This window comes from Bufo bufo, chromosome 1, assembly GCF_905171765.1.
Source record: "Bufo bufo chromosome 1, aBufBuf1.1, whole genome shotgun sequence".
Lineage (NCBI taxonomy): Eukaryota > Metazoa > Chordata > Amphibia > Anura > Bufonidae > Bufo > Bufo bufo.
Window position 1 is genome coordinate 208,164,867 of NC_053389.1, and position 21,226 is coordinate 208,186,092.

The 21,226-nt window shown below is 45.3% G+C and overlaps 1 protein-coding gene across 2 annotated transcripts in view; it reads right to left on the reverse strand.

Moving 5' to 3' along the window:
• The window catches only part of CACNG8 (calcium voltage-gated channel auxiliary subunit gamma 8), a 79,327-nt gene that overhangs the window by 45,728 nt on the left and 12,373 nt on the right, over window positions 1–21,226 (reverse strand). For both annotated transcript variants that reach the window (XM_040434687.1, XM_040434680.1), the window contains exon 2: window positions 3,398–3,481. In XM_040434687.1, the coding sequence (XP_040290621.1) occupies window positions 3,398–3,481 (84 nt within the window). The remainder of the gene's footprint in view (window positions 1–3,397; window positions 3,482–21,226) is intronic.

Here is a 21,226-nt window from a genome sequence, read left to right on the forward strand (position 1 = left end):
CCTAAGGGTTAAATAATGTTTAAAGGCAATGACTCATTCCAGAAACTTTGATTCATGAGTTTCTAGCATCTCTGGTAATAGTTTTTGTAAAAGATATATGTCCCATGAAGGACACAATATTACCCTGTATTAAAAAAAATAGATTAATATGTTGATAAAATAGGCTATAAACGACTGTAATAACAACTGATTGAAAGTTCACGCCTTCCTTTTAAATCAGTCGTCAAAAAATGAGACCCTTGAAACACAATAATATGTGGATAGCTGAATAGATTTAATTCTTATCTCTGAACTTCCTCTACAGTAAGTTTGCAATTTTTTTTATCGTAATGCCTATTCATCCGGACTCCAAAGGTCTGACAAACAGTACAGCGAACTCAAAGATATTTAATTTGCATGCAGAACGTGGGCTTACTGAATGAAAGTCATTTAAGAAACAAAAAATACATTGTTGCAAACTCTTTGAGACTGAATATACAGACAAACATCTCAGTCGACAATAGAGAGTAACTGTCAACTCTTTGTAGATTTACAAACTCTTCCCGACTTTAATAAAGTGTGCAGTAAAACATCAGAGGATTTCATTATCTCATGCCTGCATACATTATAGCAGTAATAATTAATTTTCTCTTCAATCAGCAGATTTGGAGATAAGCTGCTACGTAGGCAGCCCAGTGAACAGTGTGCATTCATTGTATAGTTAGCTAAAATATAGTTAGATCTGATGACTATGAGAAAAGATAAAGCTATGTGCAGTAATAATTACGAGACTTCAATCATTCAGGGTGACTTAGCAAGTGGCAGATTTTCGAGCAGAAAGTTTCTGCGACCGAAAATCAGTTCCATCTACCTGAATGGGGTTGCTTTAGCATCAAGAACATGAATTTCTGCAACCCCCATTCAGATTAAGGCTATATGCACACGACTGTATGTGTTTTGCGGTCCGCCCCAAAAAAACGGATGACATCTGCATATCATCCGTTTTTTTTGCAGATCCAATGTAACAATGCCTAAAACGGACAAGAATAGGACATGTTCTATTTTTTTTGCGGGGCTACAGAACGGACATGCTGATGCGGACAGCACACAGTGTGCTGCCCGCATTTTTTGCGGACCCATTAAAATATATGAGTCCGCATTCTATCTGCAAAAAAAATGGAACGTACATGGAAACAAACAACGTTCTGTCGTGGAAACTTTTATTAGCATAGGATGACTGTAGTGGACTTTCTCTTTAGATTAGGAATGTAGGTTTATTTTGTATATGCCTCCCTGTGTAAAGTCTGACCAGATTACGGTTATAAGAGAGCGTGATCAGGTCAGAACGGTACCAGAGAAATTCTATAGATCAGCACTCAAGTTCCTACTCCTCCATGTGAAAGCCGCCACCTTTGGTTTGAGGGGGATCTAATGGATGCTGGCGCTGAGAGCAATGTTCTTAGTGAAAGCTACCAGCGGGTCCTCATCAGCAACGGTGGGGTATAGTACACTGATGCTGGTCTCACTGAACCATGGGGGTCCCAACATGCTGCTAAACATAGGTTGGTGGGACTGGTGTCCATGTAAACACTATATCACCTTTTTGGTCGACCCTGCTTTAAAACACCTTCCTCAGGGACTGATTTGCCTGATGGAACCATGTCTGATAGAGGTTCACTTTGGGTCGGTAGGAGACTTGCACTGGACTAAATGAATGTTGTCCCATTAGAGGGCAGTATCCGTTTAAGGACAATCTGCTTCATTTGGAAGCATTTGCACGTGTCCTGGGGGTGATGGTGGTTTGTAATCAGCAGGCCACATGAGCATGTTTGAGCTCCACTCACCGGCACTGTCAAAAGGTGTCCAAATATGCCCCTTCCAGTTCTGAAATGTGTTCCTATTGGTTAAGACATGAGGTGTATTGTACCTGCCTAACTGTAATATTATTGGGTGGCCATGTGCCATGGAGGGCGGGGTTAGCCCAATAAAAGGTCTAAGGCATGTTAACAGGAGAGCAGAATTTCTTGGAAACTAAGCAGACTGTACGCGAGTCTTCTTTCATCGGTGCTGGTTGCATACACTTGCAAGTCTCCTTATACAGATGTAGCAGGGTTAACACTCAAACTCTTATCTCAAATTTCTTAACTCATCGTGTTATCTTGAAACAAAAGTCATTGAAAAGCAATTGAAGGTGTTTGCTTAACGCATTTAGTTTAGATAACACATCTCATAAAGCATGAGTATTAACTACATCTGTATCTAAAAGAGCTAATAGTACTTCACAGGGATCAAGATTCAGCGGTACTAATGGACCCGGCCCACTATTGCAGTTCGTGTGCATGTAGCCTAATGGACCTGATTTTAAGTAGCAAAAAGCTTCTGCAACAAAATTTGCTGTGTCTGAAGGAACTTTAACATTGGCTTGGAAACTATAAGGCCTCATTATCATGTCCATGTCCATGATGACATCGGTGACTAGTGATGAGCGAAGTTAAAAAAATTTGATTCGGCTGCTTTGCCGAATTTCACTTTGTAACTAATTACTTTGTCACAAAGTAGTGGGCGCAATGACGGGGAACAGCGACTGTGCCGCCTTCCGTCACTGACTTTCTCAGAGTCTGCGTTCATTGCTGATTGCGGCGTTAGAGAAGAAAAATGAGGGCTTTCAGGGGTTAATCAATTTAAAAAATATAATACTTACCTTATCCATTTGAGAGCGAAGAGGCCGCCGCGGCCATCTTGGTCGAAGATCCCAAGCGAAATCTCGCGCAGTGCATGATAATGTCATCACACTGCCCAGTGTGGCGACGTCATACGTAACTACACACAAGATTTTGCGTGGGACCTTCAATCAAGGTGGCCGCAGCGGCCTCCTTGCTCTCGAATACTCAAGTGAGTATTATTTTCTTTTTTTACAGCCATTTCAGGGAAAATTCATTCGCTACCATGAAGCACGAGGAAATTCAGCTCCACGGCGAATCAAGTTTTCCCTGAAATTCGGATCAAAGTCCACTTCATATACTTCGATTTGCTCAATCCTAAAGGCGACAAAATGGCCAATGGTTTATCAGAGAAGATGTTGGAAATGTCAAGAAGAGCCAATGAAACCTGAAGGGTACTCTGAGAAGCACTTCTGCACCTCTGCGGTTTCAGTAAATGTTTAGGCCCCCTATGAGACTGGCATATGTTAACATCCATCTTAATAAAATTCTTTCCTGTGTTGCCAAAGTTAGCATATTCTTGCAAAGCACCTTTCAGTTGTGTGAATAGGATAAAGTGGATAAAAATAATGGACTTGATATTTCTGTACCCAGAATGTACAGTAGCCACGTCATTGCTGTGTTTTGTATGAAAGCACAATCACCATAGCTGAGCATATAAATAACTACTATTGAGCAGAGTCATTAAAAGTACTTACGTAAAAGATATTCAGCACTGTCGTGATCATAATCTGTGTCTTCTGGGAAGTGATTTATATTTACACACACCCCTCTTTTTTGGCCTAAGTATCAGTGAAATAATGAAAGTTAGTAGACAAAATGTGTGAGCATGCAATAAAAACAGCAAAGTCAAAGAATATAAAAATCTTACATCAAACAATTTTTGCAAACAAATTAAAAAAACATTCAAGTGTAAGCAGGATTTAACCCTTTCCTTATCCCTAGCAGGTTTTCAGATCAGGCTAGGATACTGTAACTATTGCCCCTTTTAACAATATGTCAGGGAAGGGAAGCATTAACTGATCTGAACATGTTTCTGACTCAAAGCTGCATTTCTCACTTTTTTTGAGATTTGATACTTTTGCCGCATATAATCACGGTGATATACAGACTAAGGCCTATTGCACACGGCCGTAGGTGTCCAGTGCCCGTGCTGCGGACCGCATATGCGGATCCGCAATACACAGGCGCCGTTCCGTGGGCATTCCACATCACGGATGCGGACCCATTCACTTCAATGGGTCCGCAAATCCGGAGATGCGGAATGGTGCGGAACGGAAGCACGGAACGGAACCCTACCGAAGCACTACGGAGTGTTTCCGTGGGGTTTTCTCCCGTACTTCTGTTCCGTAAAAAGAAAGAACATGTCCTATATTATTGCGGAATGGGCGGATCGCGGACCCATTAAAGTGAATGGGTCCGTGATCCGCTGCCCCACGGTCGGTGTTCATGCATTGCAGCAGCACGGCCATGGGGCGCTCACGTTTGTGTGCAGGAGGCCTAATAGCTGAGAAATGCTGCTGCAGAATATGCTCTGTGCCAGTTTTATCTAGTCATAATGTGAATTGTTTAAAATGAAGGAGGCTGAATTAGTCAGATTTTTTAAAAATAGGTTTTCTAGGGGATATTTTTTAATAAGGAACCTTAGGGGCAGATTGGCTGGGCACATAATATCGAAGGCACTATAGGAATCATTATAAGAGGAAGACCAGACAGCATGCTGAAGGTAGGGGTGGACTGGTGTTGTGGCCCACATCTCACCTCCTAAGCCCCCTGTTCCATATCTTAATAAGAAACAATAGGATGAGAAGGAGGACATAAAGTGGCAGCTGCTGATGGCCACCAGAGAGGGACAGCTTCTGGGGAGGTATGTTGTGCTGCATTGTGGTATTTGGTTCTTTGGGGTGATATTCTGTGCTGTACTATGGTATTTCTAACCCTGACAACTTGTGTTGGCCCCATCTACTTGTGCTGCCCCACCTGTTGTCAATTTGCACCCACCTACAACACAGGGGACATTTTTAGTTTTTTACCAGGTCCACTTCCAAGTTTCCAGTCTGCCCATGAGGGCCGAAATGGGTTAAAAAATTAAAATAAATAATTATTCAACAATACTCCAACACTGCCATCCCAATGCTACTTAGGTCCTGGTCCTCTCTGCTTCAACTTTGTGGCTCAACATACAGGAAGTGGCTTGGACTGCCCGCTCAGCCACCTGCATGATGCAGAGATGACATGCTTCAGCCACTGCTTAACCCTGTGTTTATCCATTTGAATGGGCATTTTGCATTTCAGAAGCTTTTTTTAATATCCCAACCACTGCAGTGCCTCCCAGTATATACAGTGGGATGCGAAAGTTTGGGCAACCCTGTTAATCGTCATGATTTTCCTGTATAAATCGTTGGTTGTTACGATAAAAAATGTCAGTTAAATATATCATATAGGAGACACACACAGTGATATTTGAGAAGTGAAATGAAGTTTATTGGATTTACAGAAAGTGTGCTATAATTGTTTAAACAAATTAGGCAGGTGCATAAATTTGGACACTGTTGTCATTTTATTGATCCCAAAACCTTTAGAACTAATTATTGGAACTCAAATTGGCTTGGTAAGCTCAGTGACCCCTGACCTACATACACAGGTGAATCCAATTATGAAAGAGTATTTAAGGGGGTCAATTGTAAGTTTCCCTCCTCTTTTAATTTTCTCTGAAGAGTAGCAACATGGGGGTCTCAAAACAACTCTCAAATGACCTGAAGACAAAGATTGTTTACCATCATGGTTTAGGGGAAGGATACAGAAAGCTGTCTCAGAGATTTCAGCTGTCTGTTTCCACAGTTTGAGTAAATGGAAGACGACAGGCTCAGTTCAAGTTAAGGCTCGAAGTGGCAGACCAAGAAAGATCTCGGATAGACAGAAGCGACGAATGGTGAGAACAGTCAGAGTCAACCCACAGACCAGCACTAAAGACCTACAAAATCATCTTAATGCAGATGGAGTCACTGTGCATTGTTCAACCATTCGGCGCACTTTACACAAGGAGATGCTGTATGCAAGAGTGATGCAGAGGAAGCCTTTTCTCCGCTCACTGCACAAAAAGTGCCGCTTGAGGTGGGCTAAAGCACATTTGGACAAGCCAGCTTCATTTTAGAATAAGGTGCTGTGGACTGATGAAACAAATATTTAGTTATTTGGCCATAACAAGGGGCGTTATGCATGGAGGAAAAAGAACACAGCATTCCAAGAAAAACACCTGCTACCTACAGTAAAATATGGTGGTGGTTCCATCATGCTGTGGGGCTGTGTGGCCAGTGCAGGGACTGGGAATCTTGTCAAAGTTGAAGGACACATTGATTCCACTGAGTATCAACAGATTCTGGAGACCAATGTCCAGGAATCAGTGACAAAGCTGAAGCTGCGCCGGGGCTGGATCTTTCAACAAGACAACGACCCTAAACACTGCTCAAAATCCACTAAGGCATTTATGCAGAGGAACAAGTACAACGTTCTGGAATGGCCATCTCAGTCCCCAGACCTGAATATAATTGAAAATCTGTGGGGTGACTTAAAGAGAGCTGTCCATGCTCGGAAGCCATCAAACCTGAATGAACTAAAGATATTTTGTAAAGAGGAATGGTCCAAAATACCTTCAACCAGAATCCAGACTCTCATTGGAACCTAAAGGAAGCGTTTAGAGGCTGTAATTTCTGCAAAAGGAGGATCTACTAAATATTGATTTCATTTCTTTTTTGTGGTGCCCAAATTTATGCACCTACCTAATTTTGTTTAAACAATTACACTGCGTGCAGAATTATTAGGCAAATGAGTATTTTGACCACATCATCCTCTTTATGCATGTTGTCTTACTCCAAGCTGTATAAGCTCGAAAGCCTACTACCAATTAAGCATATTAGGTGATGTGCATCTCTGTAATGAGAAGGGGTGTGGTCTAATGACATCAACACCCTATATTAGGTGTGCATAATTATTAGGCAACTTCCTTTCCTTTGGCAAAATGGGTCAAAAGAAGGACTTGACAGGCTCAGAAAAGTCAAAAATAGTGAGATATCTTGCAGAGGGATGCAGCACTCTTAAAATTGCATAGCTTCTGAAGCGTGATCATCGAACAATCAAGCGTTTCATTCAAAATAGTCAACAGGGTCGCAAGAAGCGTGTGGAAAAACCAAGGCGCAAAATAACTGCCCATGAACTGAGAAAAGTCAAGCGTGCAGCTGCCAAGATGCCACTTGCCACCAGTTTGGCCATATTTCAGAGCTGCAACATCACTGGAGTGCCCAAAAGCACAAGGTGTGCAATACTCAGAGACATGGCCAAGGTAAGAAAGGCTGAAAGACGACCACCACTGAACAAGACACACAAGCTGAAAAGTCAAGACTGGGCCAAGAAATATCTCAAGACTGATTTTTCTAAGGTTTTATGGACTGATGAAATGAGAGTGAGTCTTGATGGGCCAGATGGATGGGCCCGTGGCTGGATTGGTAAAGGGCAGAGAGCTCCAGTCCGACTCAGACGCCAGCAAGGTGGAGGTGGAGTACTGGTTTGGGCTGGTATCATCAAAGATGAGCTTGTGGGGCCTTTTCGGGTTGAGGATGGAGTCAAGCTCAACTCCCAGTCCTACTGCCAGTTTCTGGAAGACACCTTCTTCAAGCAGTGGTACAGGAATTGGTCTGCATCCTTCAAGAAAAACATGATTTTCATGCAGGACAATGCTCCATCACACGCGTCCAAGTACTCCACAGCGTGGCTGGCAAGAAAGGGTATAAAAGAAGAAAATCTAATGACATGGCCTCCTTGTTCACCTGATCTGAACCCCATTGAGAACCTGTGGTGCATCATTAAATGTGAGATTTACAAGGAGGGAAAACAGTACACCTCTCTGAACAGTGTCTGGGTGGCTGTGGTTGCTGCTGCACGCAATGTTGATGGTGAACAGATCAAAACACTGACAGAATCCATGGATGGCAGGCTTTTGAGTGTGCTTGCAAAGAAAGGTGGCTATATTGGTCACTGATTTGTTTTTGTTTTGTTTTTGAATGTCAGAAATGTATATTTGTGAATGTTGATATGTTATATTGGTTTCACTGGTAAAAATAAATAATTGAAATGGGTATATATTTGTTTTTTGTTAAGTTGCCTAATAATTATGCACAGTAATAGTCACCTGCACACACAGATATCCCCCTAAAATAGCTAAAACTAAAAACAAACTAAAAACTACTTCCAAAAATATTCAGCTTTGATATTAATGAGTTTTTTGGGTTCATTGAGAACATGGTTGTTGTTCAATAATAAAATGAATCCTCAAAAATACAACTTGCCTAATAATTCTGCACTCCCTGTATAGCACACTTTGTGTAAATCCAATAAACTTCATTTCACTTCTCAAATATCACTGTGTGTGTCTCCTATATGATATATTTAACTGCCATTTTTTATCGTAACAACCAACAATTTATACAGGAAAATCATGACGATTAACAAGGTTGCCCAAACTTTTGCATCCCACTGTATATATATATATATATATATATATATATATACTGTATGTATGTATATATTGTAAGAAAGTACCTGGAATCATCGTGGATGGAAGGTATGTGTCACCGAGATTCCTGGCCTCAGTGAAGTAAGAGCCGGTATTTTGTGTCAGAAGCAGCTATTGCTAATTGACACCTTGAGATTTAGCATGGCTGTCATAGCTGATCCGGGCTCTTACTGGGAGTAGTGAATGTGCTGGGTGGGTGAATACTCCCTATGTTCCAGGCCGGGTTTTGCCAGGCATAAAAACCAGCCACCACTGCCAGGTGTGTGGATTTATCTCCGTCTGACAGTGGAGTTTGTGTGCTGTGAACTGAGCGCTGTGCTGGGATTTGAGGTTTAAGCCGGGCTGGAGGACTCAGGCCCCTCTATAGGCGAACAGGCTGCCTATGGACTTGATGAGGCTGAACTGCTAACAGGGTTTGAATTAACACCCAGGAGTAAAGGTGACTTTTATTGCTTATGGACTTTTCTTGTGTGTCAACAAACACCAAGCCACTTGCGTTTTGTGATACACCTTATCTGCATTTTGTTATACACCAATGTGTAAATAAACACCGCTGTTTGATTCAAGAACTGTGCACTTATACTGCATCTGCTAGTCCTAACTACCAGAGTGAATCCCCACAATTGGTGGAGGATGCGGTCAAGCGCAATGAGGCTGGTGTGAACACCAATGTATTTTTGGGTTAGCATTTTTGGGCACAGTTGTATGTCGTACATCAAACCAGCTGTATTTCAACCCGTGCCCCACGACAAAATGAAGGCTGTTGTGAAGATCCTCATGGAGGCTAACTTGCAGCAGCGAGAGACCAACCAGCACCAAAGTGAGGCTAATAATCAGTAGCAGGGGACCAACCAGTTGCTGCTACAACACGTGATGGCTTTGAAGACAGCAGGAGCAACCTCAAGCATCCACGATGTCCGGAAATCAATCCGTGCAGTGATCCCTAAGATGACACCCACAGACGACATCGAAACCTACCTGGTGATGTACGAGAAAGTGGCCACCAGGGAAAATCTGCCCCGAGACAAGTGGGCTGAGGTAATCACACCTTTCCTGGCATCAGATTCCCAGCGGGTGTATTTCGACTTGCCGGATGATCAAGCGGCCAACTACCCGAATGTAAAGGGTGAGATTTTGGCAAGACTGGGGGTGAATGTGTTGGTCAGGGCCCAGCGGGTACATCAGTGGGGGTTTAAGCCGGCTGAGCCCTTGAGACCCCAGTATTATGACTTACTCCACCTTTTGCAAAAGTGGCTACAGCCTGATGTGCTGAATTCCATGGCTATGCTGGATAGAATATTGACTGACATATTCTGGAGGGCACTGCCACCCCCTCTCCAGCACTGGATGGGCCAGGTATCTCCTGGAAATGGTGGACCTGGAGGAACGCTATGAGGCAACCAAGAATCTCAGGGGGGGTTGTTTTAGGAGGAGGGCAGGCAAACTCCAGAACTCCCCACCCCAGGCCCACCGGTATGAGCCAATAAAACCCCCCGGGAGGTTCCCCCTATGGACCGGACACAGTTAATCTGCTGCCGGTGTCAGGAACCTGGCCACACCAGGGCTGAGTGTCCTCATCGGGTTGAGCCCATGGACACTAATTGTGGTTACCGACAATGGCTATCTGCTTGGAAACTGTGTGCCACAGGTATCCCGGAGGCTCTAGACCACTTATGCCAGGTGGAAGTGGGATAGACTCAAGCGGAGGCGCTGCTGTACTCAGGGAGCTTGGTGACCCTGGTAAGGGCTACCCTTGTGCGGTCCGCTGAGTATACTGGCCGGAAAGTTGGAGTGATGTGCATTCATGAAGACTTGAAAGTCTACCCCACAGCGCTGGTGTCTCTAACCACAGTGGCCGGCAGGTGGACCCACAAAGTGGCAGTCGCCACAAATCTTCACTATGAACTCATAATAGGGAGAGACTTTCCAGGTGTCCCTGCCCTATGGCCGGTTGTGAGAGTTAAGGATACCCCTGAGACATGAATAAGCTCAGGAGATTGGCCTTGTCCAGGGGAATGGCCGAAGGGCCAGCAGTAGGGGTGACCGCCATTTCGGTGGAAGAGGGGGAGACCACCCCGCATAGAGTAATGGTGGGAGATGTGAAGGAGTTGCCACCGGGTCCTGGGTGGCAGACCTCATCTCCGGGGAGAATATCGGTACAGCCCAATGCCGAGACCCAACCCTATCCAAGGCCTGGGAGAATGTGGTAATGTATGATGGTGTACCCCAACAACCTGGGGTCGAGTCAATGTTTTCACGTTTTGTGGTCCACCAGAATATGCTATATTGGGTAAACCAGCTGCGGGGTGAACCTGTTGAACAGTTGGTGGTGCCCGGGGCCTATTGAAAACCTGTATTATATTTAGCACACCAACATGTTCTCGGGGGTCATCTGGGACTGCAGAAGACACAGGACCGGATACTACAACAATTTTACTTGCCCAGTGTCTTTAGAGAGGTGGATTACTTTTGTAAGTCTTGCCCGACCTGCCAAACCACTAGCCCCCAGCACCTGTTCCGCAGTCCCTTAGTGACCCTCCCCATTATCAAGGTACCATTTGAGAGAATCGCTATGGATCTCGTAGGTCCAGTACCAAAGTCCGCTAGGGGGCACCAACACATCTTTGTCATCCTGGACTACGCCACTTGGTACCCAGGGGCGGTGCCAATGCGACATACATCGGCCAAACTCATAGCAAAAGAGTTAATGGAGATGTTTTCCCGAGTCAGGATACCCAAAGAGGTTATGACTGACCAGGGGACTCCTTTTATGTCCAAGGTCATGTGGGAGCTTTGTAAGTTGCTGAATATCAAACAGATACGGACATCCATCTATCATTCGCAAACTGACGGCCTAGTAGAAAGGTTTAATCAAATGTTAAAACGAGTAGTAGCTAAGTATGGAAAGGACTGGGACCTCCTTATGCCCTATCTCATGTTCGCAGTGTGAGAAGTGCCCCAGGCCTCTACTTGGTTCTCGCCCTTCAAACTACTATATGTCAGACTTCCAGTGGTCTATTGGACATAGCCAAAGAGGTATGGGAGAAACAACCCGCACCATATAAAAGTGTTGTTGAATACGTCAACAAGATGCAGAAACGTATGGAAACCGTTTTGCCACTGGTAAAAGAACATATGGAGGCAGCTCAGCGAGCTCAAAGTCGGGTGTACATATAATCGGCAGGCTCTGGTCCGGGTTTTGGTTCTGGTACCAACAGTGGACAATAAGTTACTGGGTAGGTGGCAGGGACCCTACGAGGTACTCAAAAAGGTTGGAGAAGAAAACTACAAGGTACACCAGCCAGGGCGGCGGAAGCCAGAGCAGGTGTACCATGTGAATTTACTCAAACCATGGAAGGATAGGGGGAAACCAGTACTGACGATAGCCCGCGGCCGAGTTTTCTAGGGGGAGAGGTTCCGGCCCCTAAGTCTGATGTAAGGGAAGCAGTTGCCACAGTGAAGATTGCTGACAGCCTCCCCTCTAAACCTACTCAGGAGGCCAGGGAGTTCGTTAGCAGGAACACGGATGTGTTCTCAGACCTCCCTGGTCGCACTTCCATAATCCAACATGACATTGTCACTGAGCCTCAGGCCAAAATCCAGTTGAAACCAAAACTGGTACCCGAGGCTCGGCGACAGGCCATCTCTGAGAAAGTACAACTAATGCTGCATCTAGACATCATCGAGGAGTCTAGAAGTGGAGTGGGCCAGCCCTATAGTACTGATACATAAACAGGACGGGACGTTGCGATTTTGCAACGATTTTCGAAAATTAAACTCGTCTACCCGGGGCATGGGATACGCATCGAAAATTAAGTTTGACGCGTATCCCATGCCCCGGGTAGACGACTTGATTGAGAGGTTAGGTGAAGCCCGGTATTTTTTTTGTTTAGGACCTCACCAAAGGGTACTGGAAGGTACCCTTAACGGAGGCTGCCAAAGAGAAAATGGCCTTCATCACACTGGAGGGTCTGCATGGCGCCCCCGCCACTTTCCAAAGACTAATGGACATTGTGCTGTGACCACATAGTCGTTACGCTTTGGCTTACCTGGACAATATTGTCATCCATAGTACCAACTGGGAAATCTGTAAAGCATAAATCAAGGCAACTGGACGTACTGTACATTTCTTGAAAACGTTTCACTCGTTCTTCCAACAAGCTTTCTCAATTCTGAGTGACTGTATAAGAATTCTCCGGGAATAAATATGTAACTGAATCAACATCTGGTAATTATACCCAGCATGGGGTCAGACCCACTATACTATACCGTCTTGGCTGGGGTGAGCTTATGGCTGAGGAAGACAATGGGATGCTCCTCCCCATTGACTTCCTGAGACAGTACAGCAACGAGGCCTACTTCAGAGGCATCCGTTTATACCACAAACTACCTCTTGAAGTCGGGCGTCACCAAAGCTGGTGACCCACACAGGGCCGACTTCAAAGCGTCAAAAGCCTCTTCTGCCCAATCATCCCAGCAAACCATCACTGATTTTCATCCCTTCAACAACCCTGTCAAGGGTACGGCTGGAGTATCAAAGTGGGGAACAAACAGGCCGGGGCCAATTCCGTATCGCCTCTATTTTGTTCACTTGGGGTTTGATGACTCTGCGCCCAAAGACATACCCCAGGTACTTAGTCTCTTCTAACCCTATCGCACATTTTTTTGGGGTTAGCGGTTAGGCCTTCTTTCCGAAGGGAGTCCACTACAGCCTGCAGTTTGGGTAGGTCACTTTCCCAGTCGGTATTGTGTATGACAATATCGTCCAAGTAAGCCAAAGCGTACCAATGATTTGGACGAAGCACAATGTCCATTAGTCGCTGAAAAGTGGCGGGGGTGCCATGCAGACCAAAGGGTAAAACCTTATATTGATACAGACCCTCAGGCGTGATGAAGGCAGTTTTCTCTTTGGCAGCCTCCGTTAAGGGCACCTGCCAGTACCCTTTTGTGAGGTCCAAAACAGAAAAATACCAGGCTTGTCCTAACTTCTCGGTGAGCTCATCCATCCAGGGCATGGAAAATGCATCGAACTTGGAAACCTTGTTAAGTTTTTGAAAGTCATTACAAAACCGCAACGTCCCGTCTGGCTTGGGTATCAATACTATAGGACTGGCCCACTCACTTTTTGACTCCTCAATAACGTCTAGCTGCAACATTAGCTGCACCTCCTCCGATATGGCTTGGCGACAAGCCTCGGGTACCCTGTATGGTTTTAATCTGACTTTTGACTGAGGCTCAGTGACAATGTCATGCTGGATTATGGAAGTGCGTCCTGGGAGGTCCGAGAACACATCCGTGTTCCGACTAACGATCTCTCTGGCCTCCTGAGTTTGTTTAGAGGAGAGGCTGTCAGTAATTTTTACTGTGTCAGCCGCCTCTCTTGCATCAGACAGAGGGGCCGGTACCTCTTCGCCTAGATAACCCGGCTGCAGGCTGTCTTCTGTGAAGGTTTCCCTATCTTTCCACGGTTTGAATAAATTCACATTGTAAACCTGCTCCGACTTCGCCGCCCTGGCTGGTGTACCTTGTAGTTTAGATCCCAATTTTCTCAAGTACCTCGTAGGGCCCCTGCCACCTAGCCAGGAACTTATTGTCCACGGTCGGCACCAGAACCAAAACCCGATCACCCGGGTTAAAGATCCAGACCCGAGCCTGCCGATTATAGACCCGACTCTGGGCTCGCTGAGCTGCCTCCATATGCTCCCTAACAAGAGGCAACACTGTCTTTATCCGATCTTGCATCTGGGTAACGTACTTAAAGAGGACCTTTCACCGATTATTACACTATGAACTAACTATACAGACATGTAGAGCGACGCCCGGGGATCTCACTGCACTTACTATTATCCCTGGGCGCCGCTCCGTTCTCCCTTATGCCCTCCGGAATCTTCGCTCACTAAGTTATAGTAGGCAGAGATTCCAGTCACTAAGTTATGGTAGGCGGAGTCTGCCCTTGTTCTGCTCTAACGCTAGCCAATCGCAATGCAGAGCTCACAGCCTGGGAGTTTATTTTCTCCCAGGCTGTGATCTCTGCAATGCGATTGGCCGGCGCTACAGAAGAACAAGGGCAGACTCCGCCTACCATAACTTAGTGAACTGAGATACCGGAGGACATAGCAGGAGAACGGAGCGGCGCCCAGGGATAATAGTAAGTGCCCTCTTGTTAGGGAGCATATGGAGGCAGCTCAGCGAGCCCAGAGTCGGGTCTATAATCGGCAGGCTCGGGTCTGGATCTTTAACCCGGGTGATCGGGTTTTGGTTCTGGTGCCGACCGTCATCTTGCAGGTCGGGCAAGACTTACAAAACTCTTACACTTCTTTGAATATGCTGGGCCAGTAAAACTGCTGTAGAATACGATCCTGAGTTTTCTGCAGCCCCAGATGACCCCCGAGAACGTGTTCGTGGGCTAGATCTAACACAAGATTGCAATAAGCTTTGGGTACCACCAAATGTTCAATAGGCTCACCCTGTAGTTGGTTTACCCAATACAACATATCCTGATGAAACAAAAACAGGGAAACACTGACTCTGCCCTAGGTTGTTGTCGCTCACCATGTACTATAAACACATTTTCCAAGGCGCGGGATAGGGTTGGATCCCGACGTTGGGTGGTACCCAAATTATCCCCGGAGATATTGAGGTCTGCCAATTCAGGACCCGGCGGCAAGTCCTCCACATCTACCACCATCACACTAAGGTGGGGTTGTCTCCCCCTCTTCCACTGAAGTGGGTCACCCCTACTGCTGGCCCTTCGGTCTTAGGTTCCCAGAGTTCTGGTCTCCCCCCTGAGCCGGGACACTCTGCTAGCCCCCTGAGCCGGGACACTCTGCTAGGGTCACCCCTGTCTCATGGGTATCAGTCACTCTCATAGCAGGCCACAGGTTTCGGATGCCCGGGAAGTCTCTCCCTATTATGAATTCATAATGTAGATTTGTGACGACAGCAACCTCGTGGGTCCATCTACCGACCACTGTGGTTAGGGGCACTAGCGCAGTGAGGTAGTCTTTTTAGTCTCCGTGGATGCACATCACCCCGTCTTTCCAGCCAGTATACCCAGTGGACCGCACCAGGGTAGCCCTTACTAGGGTCAACAGACTCCCTGAGTCAAGCAGAGCCTCCGCTGGGTGTCTCCCACTTCCACCTGGCACAAGTGATCTTGAGACTCTGGGGTACCTGTTGCACACAGCCTCCTGGCATATAGCGACTGATGGTAGCCAAAGTTAGTGTCCATGGGCTTAACCCGATGGGGACAGTCAGCCCTTACATGGCCAGGCTCCTGACACCGCCAGCAGACTATCGGAGTCAGGTCCGCTGTGGGTACATCCTGGGCGGGTTTTAACAGCTCGAATCTCCGAGCCTGGGGTGGAGATTTCTGGGGTTTGCCGACCCCCCTCCCAACAGAACCCTCGTTTAGATTCCTGGCAGCTTCATAGTGTTCCACCAGGTCCACCATCTCAAGAGCATTGCCAGGAGACACCTGACCGATCCAGTGCTGGAGATGGTATGGCAAAGTCCTCCAGAACATATCGGCTAACAGACAATCCAGCATAGCAGTGGGACTCAGCATGTCAGGCTGTAGCCATTTTTTCAAGAGGTGAAATAAGTTATAATACTGGGGTCTTGCAGGCTCAGCTGGGTTGAACCCCCACTGATGCACCCGCTTGGCCCGGACCAACACATTCACCCCCAGTCTTTCCAGAATCTCACCCTTGACTTTCTTCTAGTCGGTCGCTTGATCGTCCGGCAAGTGGAAATACACCTGCTGGGAATCGGATGCCAGGAACGGAGCGACGACCTCAGCCCACTGGTCACAGGGTAGCTTTTCCCTGATGGCCACTTTCTCGTACACCGTCAGGTAGGTTTCGATGTCGTCTGGGAATCGCGGCATGGACTGCTTTCCGGACATGGTGGACCCTCGGGGTTGCTCCTGTTGTCTGAAAAGCCATCACATGTTGTAGCAGCAACTGGTTAGTCTCCTGCTGCTGGTTATTAGCCTCGTGTTGCTGAAGGTTTGTCTCTCGCTGCTTCAGATTTGCCTCCATGAGGGCCTTCACAACAGCCTCCATTTTGTCGTGGGGCACTGGTTGTAATACAGCTGGTTTAATGTACGGCATACAACCGTGCCTGAAAAATGCAGAAACCAAAATTATCGTCGTTCACACCAGCCTCACTACTCTTGCACGTATACTCCACCAATTGTGGGGTTTCGCTCTGGTAGACAGGATTAGCAGAGCCAGAATAGAGGCAACAACAAGTTCTTTGGATCAAACAGTTCAGTGTTTTATTCACACTTTAGGCAAGCGACAAAACAAGTAGTCGTAAATAGAGTTGAGCGGACACCTGGATGTTCGGGTTTGATAGGTTCGGCCGAACTTCACAAAAAAGTTCGAGTTCGGGACCCGAACTTGACCCTGAGCCCGAACCCCATTGAAGTCAATAGGGACCCGAACTTTGGAGCACTAAAATGGCTCTAAAAAGTCATGGAAAGGGAAAGAGGTCTGCAAATGGCAGCACAATGTGGTTAAGAGCATGGCAAGTGCAGATAGGGAAATGACAACATAAAATACGTAAAAATAAAAAAAAAATTATCTTGATCTAAGAGGAGGAGGTCCATATGGAGTAGGAGGTTGAGTAAGCGGTGGATGTGGCGGTGTAGGTTGAAGCGGCGGTGGAGGAGGAGGAGGTAGCCAACACAGTTTTTTTGTTTTGTTTTATATTTAATTTTATTATTTATTTATTTTTGTTCAAATTTGGGTAGACACCAAAACATTGGGAAATATAAAAAATAAAACAAAGAGAAAGTGCGCTGGAGTACAACAATGGCTGGGTGAGGCCTGTATACATGTCTATTCTGCACAAGGTATTGACAAGTCCTGTGGGATCCCTGCCTGGTTCATTTTAATGAATGTAAGCTTGTCCACATTGGCTGTGGACAGGCGGCTGCGCTTCTATTTGATAACCCCCTCTTGCCATTTTAAACAAACGTTCAGACAATGTAAATAAGGGAGAAGCTGGGCGGCACAGTTCACACATCCTGATCACCCCCTTTAGCACAGATCATACAAACACAGACGTCCAGCGCACCCTGGTAGAACTGGGATTTAGTGGTGCAACGCCTAGAATGGACAGCCAAAAAATTCCATTAGAAGAAGATAATAAGGCGGCACTCACCCAGCAGTAGTAAATCCAAAGATCCTTTATTTCATTTGGGAGACAAGTAACACTTTACTGTCAGAGCGTGCAGGGCGGACAGCAATTCATACATGCACAGCGGCGACGGCCGTTTTGCGCACAAATGTGCCTCTTCTGGCCGCTGACTACGTTCAGACAATACACTGGCTGCAGGACAGGCCAGCACCTCCAAGGCATAAAGGGCAAGCTCAGGCCATGTGCCTAATTTGGAGATGCAGAAGTTGAAGGGTGCCTACCCATCAGTCAGTATGTGTAGGCGTGTGCACACATACTGCTCCACATGCACGTCCCTGTGATGTCCACGATCCAATTGGATATCTTCTCTATCAACTTTCGAAGTTCTTTTATGCACCTACCATGGTGATCACTGGTAGTGAGGAATCAGGGTTCCATGCCGGAAAGGTAGCGTGAGGAAGGGATACCACATCCAAGGGAGGTCAATGGCTGAAATGTGATCGAGCGGAAATATGGGACAAGTTATTAAAGTGGAAGGATCGAATGAAAGGAGCGGGTACGCGTCAATTGAAGACAAATTTTAGAAATTTAAGTCCCTGTCACCTATGCATAGCAGGGTTTTTTCATCTGCAAAAATGGGTTAATGTCACCCACCAATGCAACAGACGATTTTTTTAAATTTCGGGCCCTGTCAACTATGCAGAGCAGGGGTTTATTCACGGCATAAATGGTAAAATGTCACCCAAGAATGTAACAGACGCTTTTGCACCCTGCTCCCTCTTTTGCTCTGCTGGTGCCTCTGTGCGACCACCACCTCTTCCCCCAAACTAGACAAGTCACTCGCATGAACTTGATTTCATGTGGGGCCTAGTACCTCATCATCCTCCACATCATCTTCCACCCACTCTTTACTCCTGCCCTCCTTGTCGGTCTGCAGACTGCAGAAAGCCGCAGCAGTTGGCACATGTGTTTTGTCATCATCAGAGACGTGCTGCAGTGGTCTTCCCATATCCTCATCCTGAAACATAAGTGGTTGGGCATCAGTGCACTCAATCTCTTCCACTTCTGGTGCAGGGCTATGTGGATGGCCCACGGAAACCCTGCCAGCAGAGTTATCAAAAAGCTTATGAAACTGCTGCATGACTTGGGGCTCAGCCTGCTTGCCTGATTTGCAAGGGGGTGAGTTGAAAGACAGATGGCCATGGGCTGTAGGTGCCAACTCTGATCTTTCAGCAGGGGACTGGGTGGGAGACAATGTGAAGGAACTGTAGGCGCTGTTAGCCCCCCAATCTACTATTGTCTGTACTTGTTCTGGCCTCACCTTTCGTACTGTCCTAAACGCAGTGTAGGCCACAAATGTACTTTCTAGCACAAAAGATGAGCATTTGACTCCCAACAATGTAACAGACAAATTAGTGAAATGTATTTCCCTGTCCAATTGGTAGAGCTGGGGTATATCACAGCCAGAAATTGGTGAATATCACCCGACAATGTAACATACAAATTAGTGAAATCTATTGCCCTATCCACTATGTAGAGCAGGGGTATATCACAGCCAAAAATTTGGGAATTTCACCCAACAATGAAACACAAATTAGTGAAATGTATTTCCCTGTCCACTATGTAGAGCAGGGGTATATCAGAGGCAAAAAATTGGGAATTTCACCCGACAATATAACACACAAATTAGTGAAATTTATTTCCCTGTCCACTAGGTAGAGCAGGGGTATATTACAGCCAAAAATGTGGGAATTTCACCCAACAATGTAACAGACAAATTAGTGAAATGTATTTCCCTGTCCACTATGTAGAGCAGGGGTATATCACAGCCAAAAATTTGGGAATTTTACCCAACAATGTATTAGATAAATTAGTGAAATGTATTTCCCTGTGCACTATGTAGAGCAGGGGTATATTACAGCCCAAAATTTGGGAATTTCACCCGACAATGTAACACACAAATTAGTGAAATGTATTTCCCTGTCCATTATGTAGAGCAGGGGTATATCACAGGCAAAAATTTGGGAATTTCACCCGACAATATAACACACAAATTAGTGAAATTTATTTCCCTGTCCACTAGGTAGAGCAGGGGTATATCATAGCCAAAAATTTGGGAATTTCACCCGACAATGTAACACAGATTAGTGAAATGCATTTCCCTGTCCACTATGTAGAGCAGGGGTATATCACAGCCAAAAATGTGGGAATTTCACCCAAAAATGCAACAGACAAATTTGTGAAATGTATTTCCCTGTCCACTATGTAGAGCAGGGGTATATCACAGCCAAAAATTTGGGAATTTCACCCAACAATGTATTAGATAAATTAGTAAAATGTATTTCCCTGTCCACTATGTAGAGCAGGGGTATATCACAGCCAAAAATTTGGGAATTTCACCCGACAATGTAACATATAAATAAGTGAAATGTATTTCTCTGTCCACTATGTAAAGCAGGGGTATATCACAGCAAAAATTTGGGAATTTCACCCAACAATGTAACAGACAAATTAGTGAAATGTATTTCCCTGTCCACTATGTAGAACAGGGGTATATCACAGCCAAAAATTTGGGAATTTCACCTGACAATGTAACACACAATTAAGTGAAATGTATTTCCCTGTCCACTATGTAAAGCAGGGTTAAATCACAGCAAAAATTTGGTAATTTCACCCAACAATGTAACAGACAAATTAGTGAAATGTATTTCCCTGTCCACTATGTAGAGCAGGGGTATATCACAGGCAAAAATTTGGGAATTTCACCCGACAATATAACACACAAATTAGTGAAATTTATTTCCCTGTCCACTAGGTAGAGCAAGGGTATATTACAGCCAAAAATGTGAGAATTTCACCCGACAATGTAACAAACAAATTAGTGAAATGTATTTCCCTGTCCACTATGTAGAGCAGGGGTTTATCACAGTTAAAAATTTGGGAATTTCACCCAACAATGTATTAGATAAATTAGTGAAATGTATTTCCCTGTGCACTATGTAGAGCAGGGGTATATTACAGCCCAAAATTTGGGAATTTCACCCGACAATGTAACACACAAATAAGTGAAATGTATTTCCCTGTCCACTATGTAAAGCAGGGGTATATCACAGCCAAAAATTTGGGAATTTTACCCAACAATGTAACAGACAAATTAGTGAAAAGTATTTCCCTGTGCACTATGTAGAGCAGAGGTATATTACAGCCCAAAATTTGGGAATTTCACCCGACAATGTAACAGACAAATAAGTGAAATGTATTTCCCTGTCCACTATGTAAAGCAGGGGTATATCACAGCCAAAAATTTGGGATATGTCATCCAACAAATTAGTGAAATGACTTAAAAGAACATAAAATACGTAAAATTAAAAAATAATAATCTTGAACTAGGAGGTGGAGGTTCATATGGAGTAGGAAATTGAGAAGTCGGTGGACGTAGCGGTGTAGGTGGAAGCGGCGTTGGAGGAGGAGGAGGTAGCCAACACTGGTTTTCGGTTTTGATTATTTATTTATTTATTTATTTATTTTGATTAGGGTACACCCCAAAACATTAGAAAATAGTAAAAATACAACAATGAGAAAGTGCGCCAGAGTATAACAATGGCTGGGTAAGGCCGGTGTACTTTCTGCACAAGGTACGGACAAGTTCTGTGGGATCCATGCCTTGTTAATTTTAATGAATGTGAGTTTTTCCACATTGGCTGTGGACAGGCGGCTGGGCTTGTCTGTGATAACGACCCCTGCCGTGCTAAACACACGTTCAGACAATACACTGGGTGCAGGGCAGGCCAGCACCTCTAAGGCCTCTTTC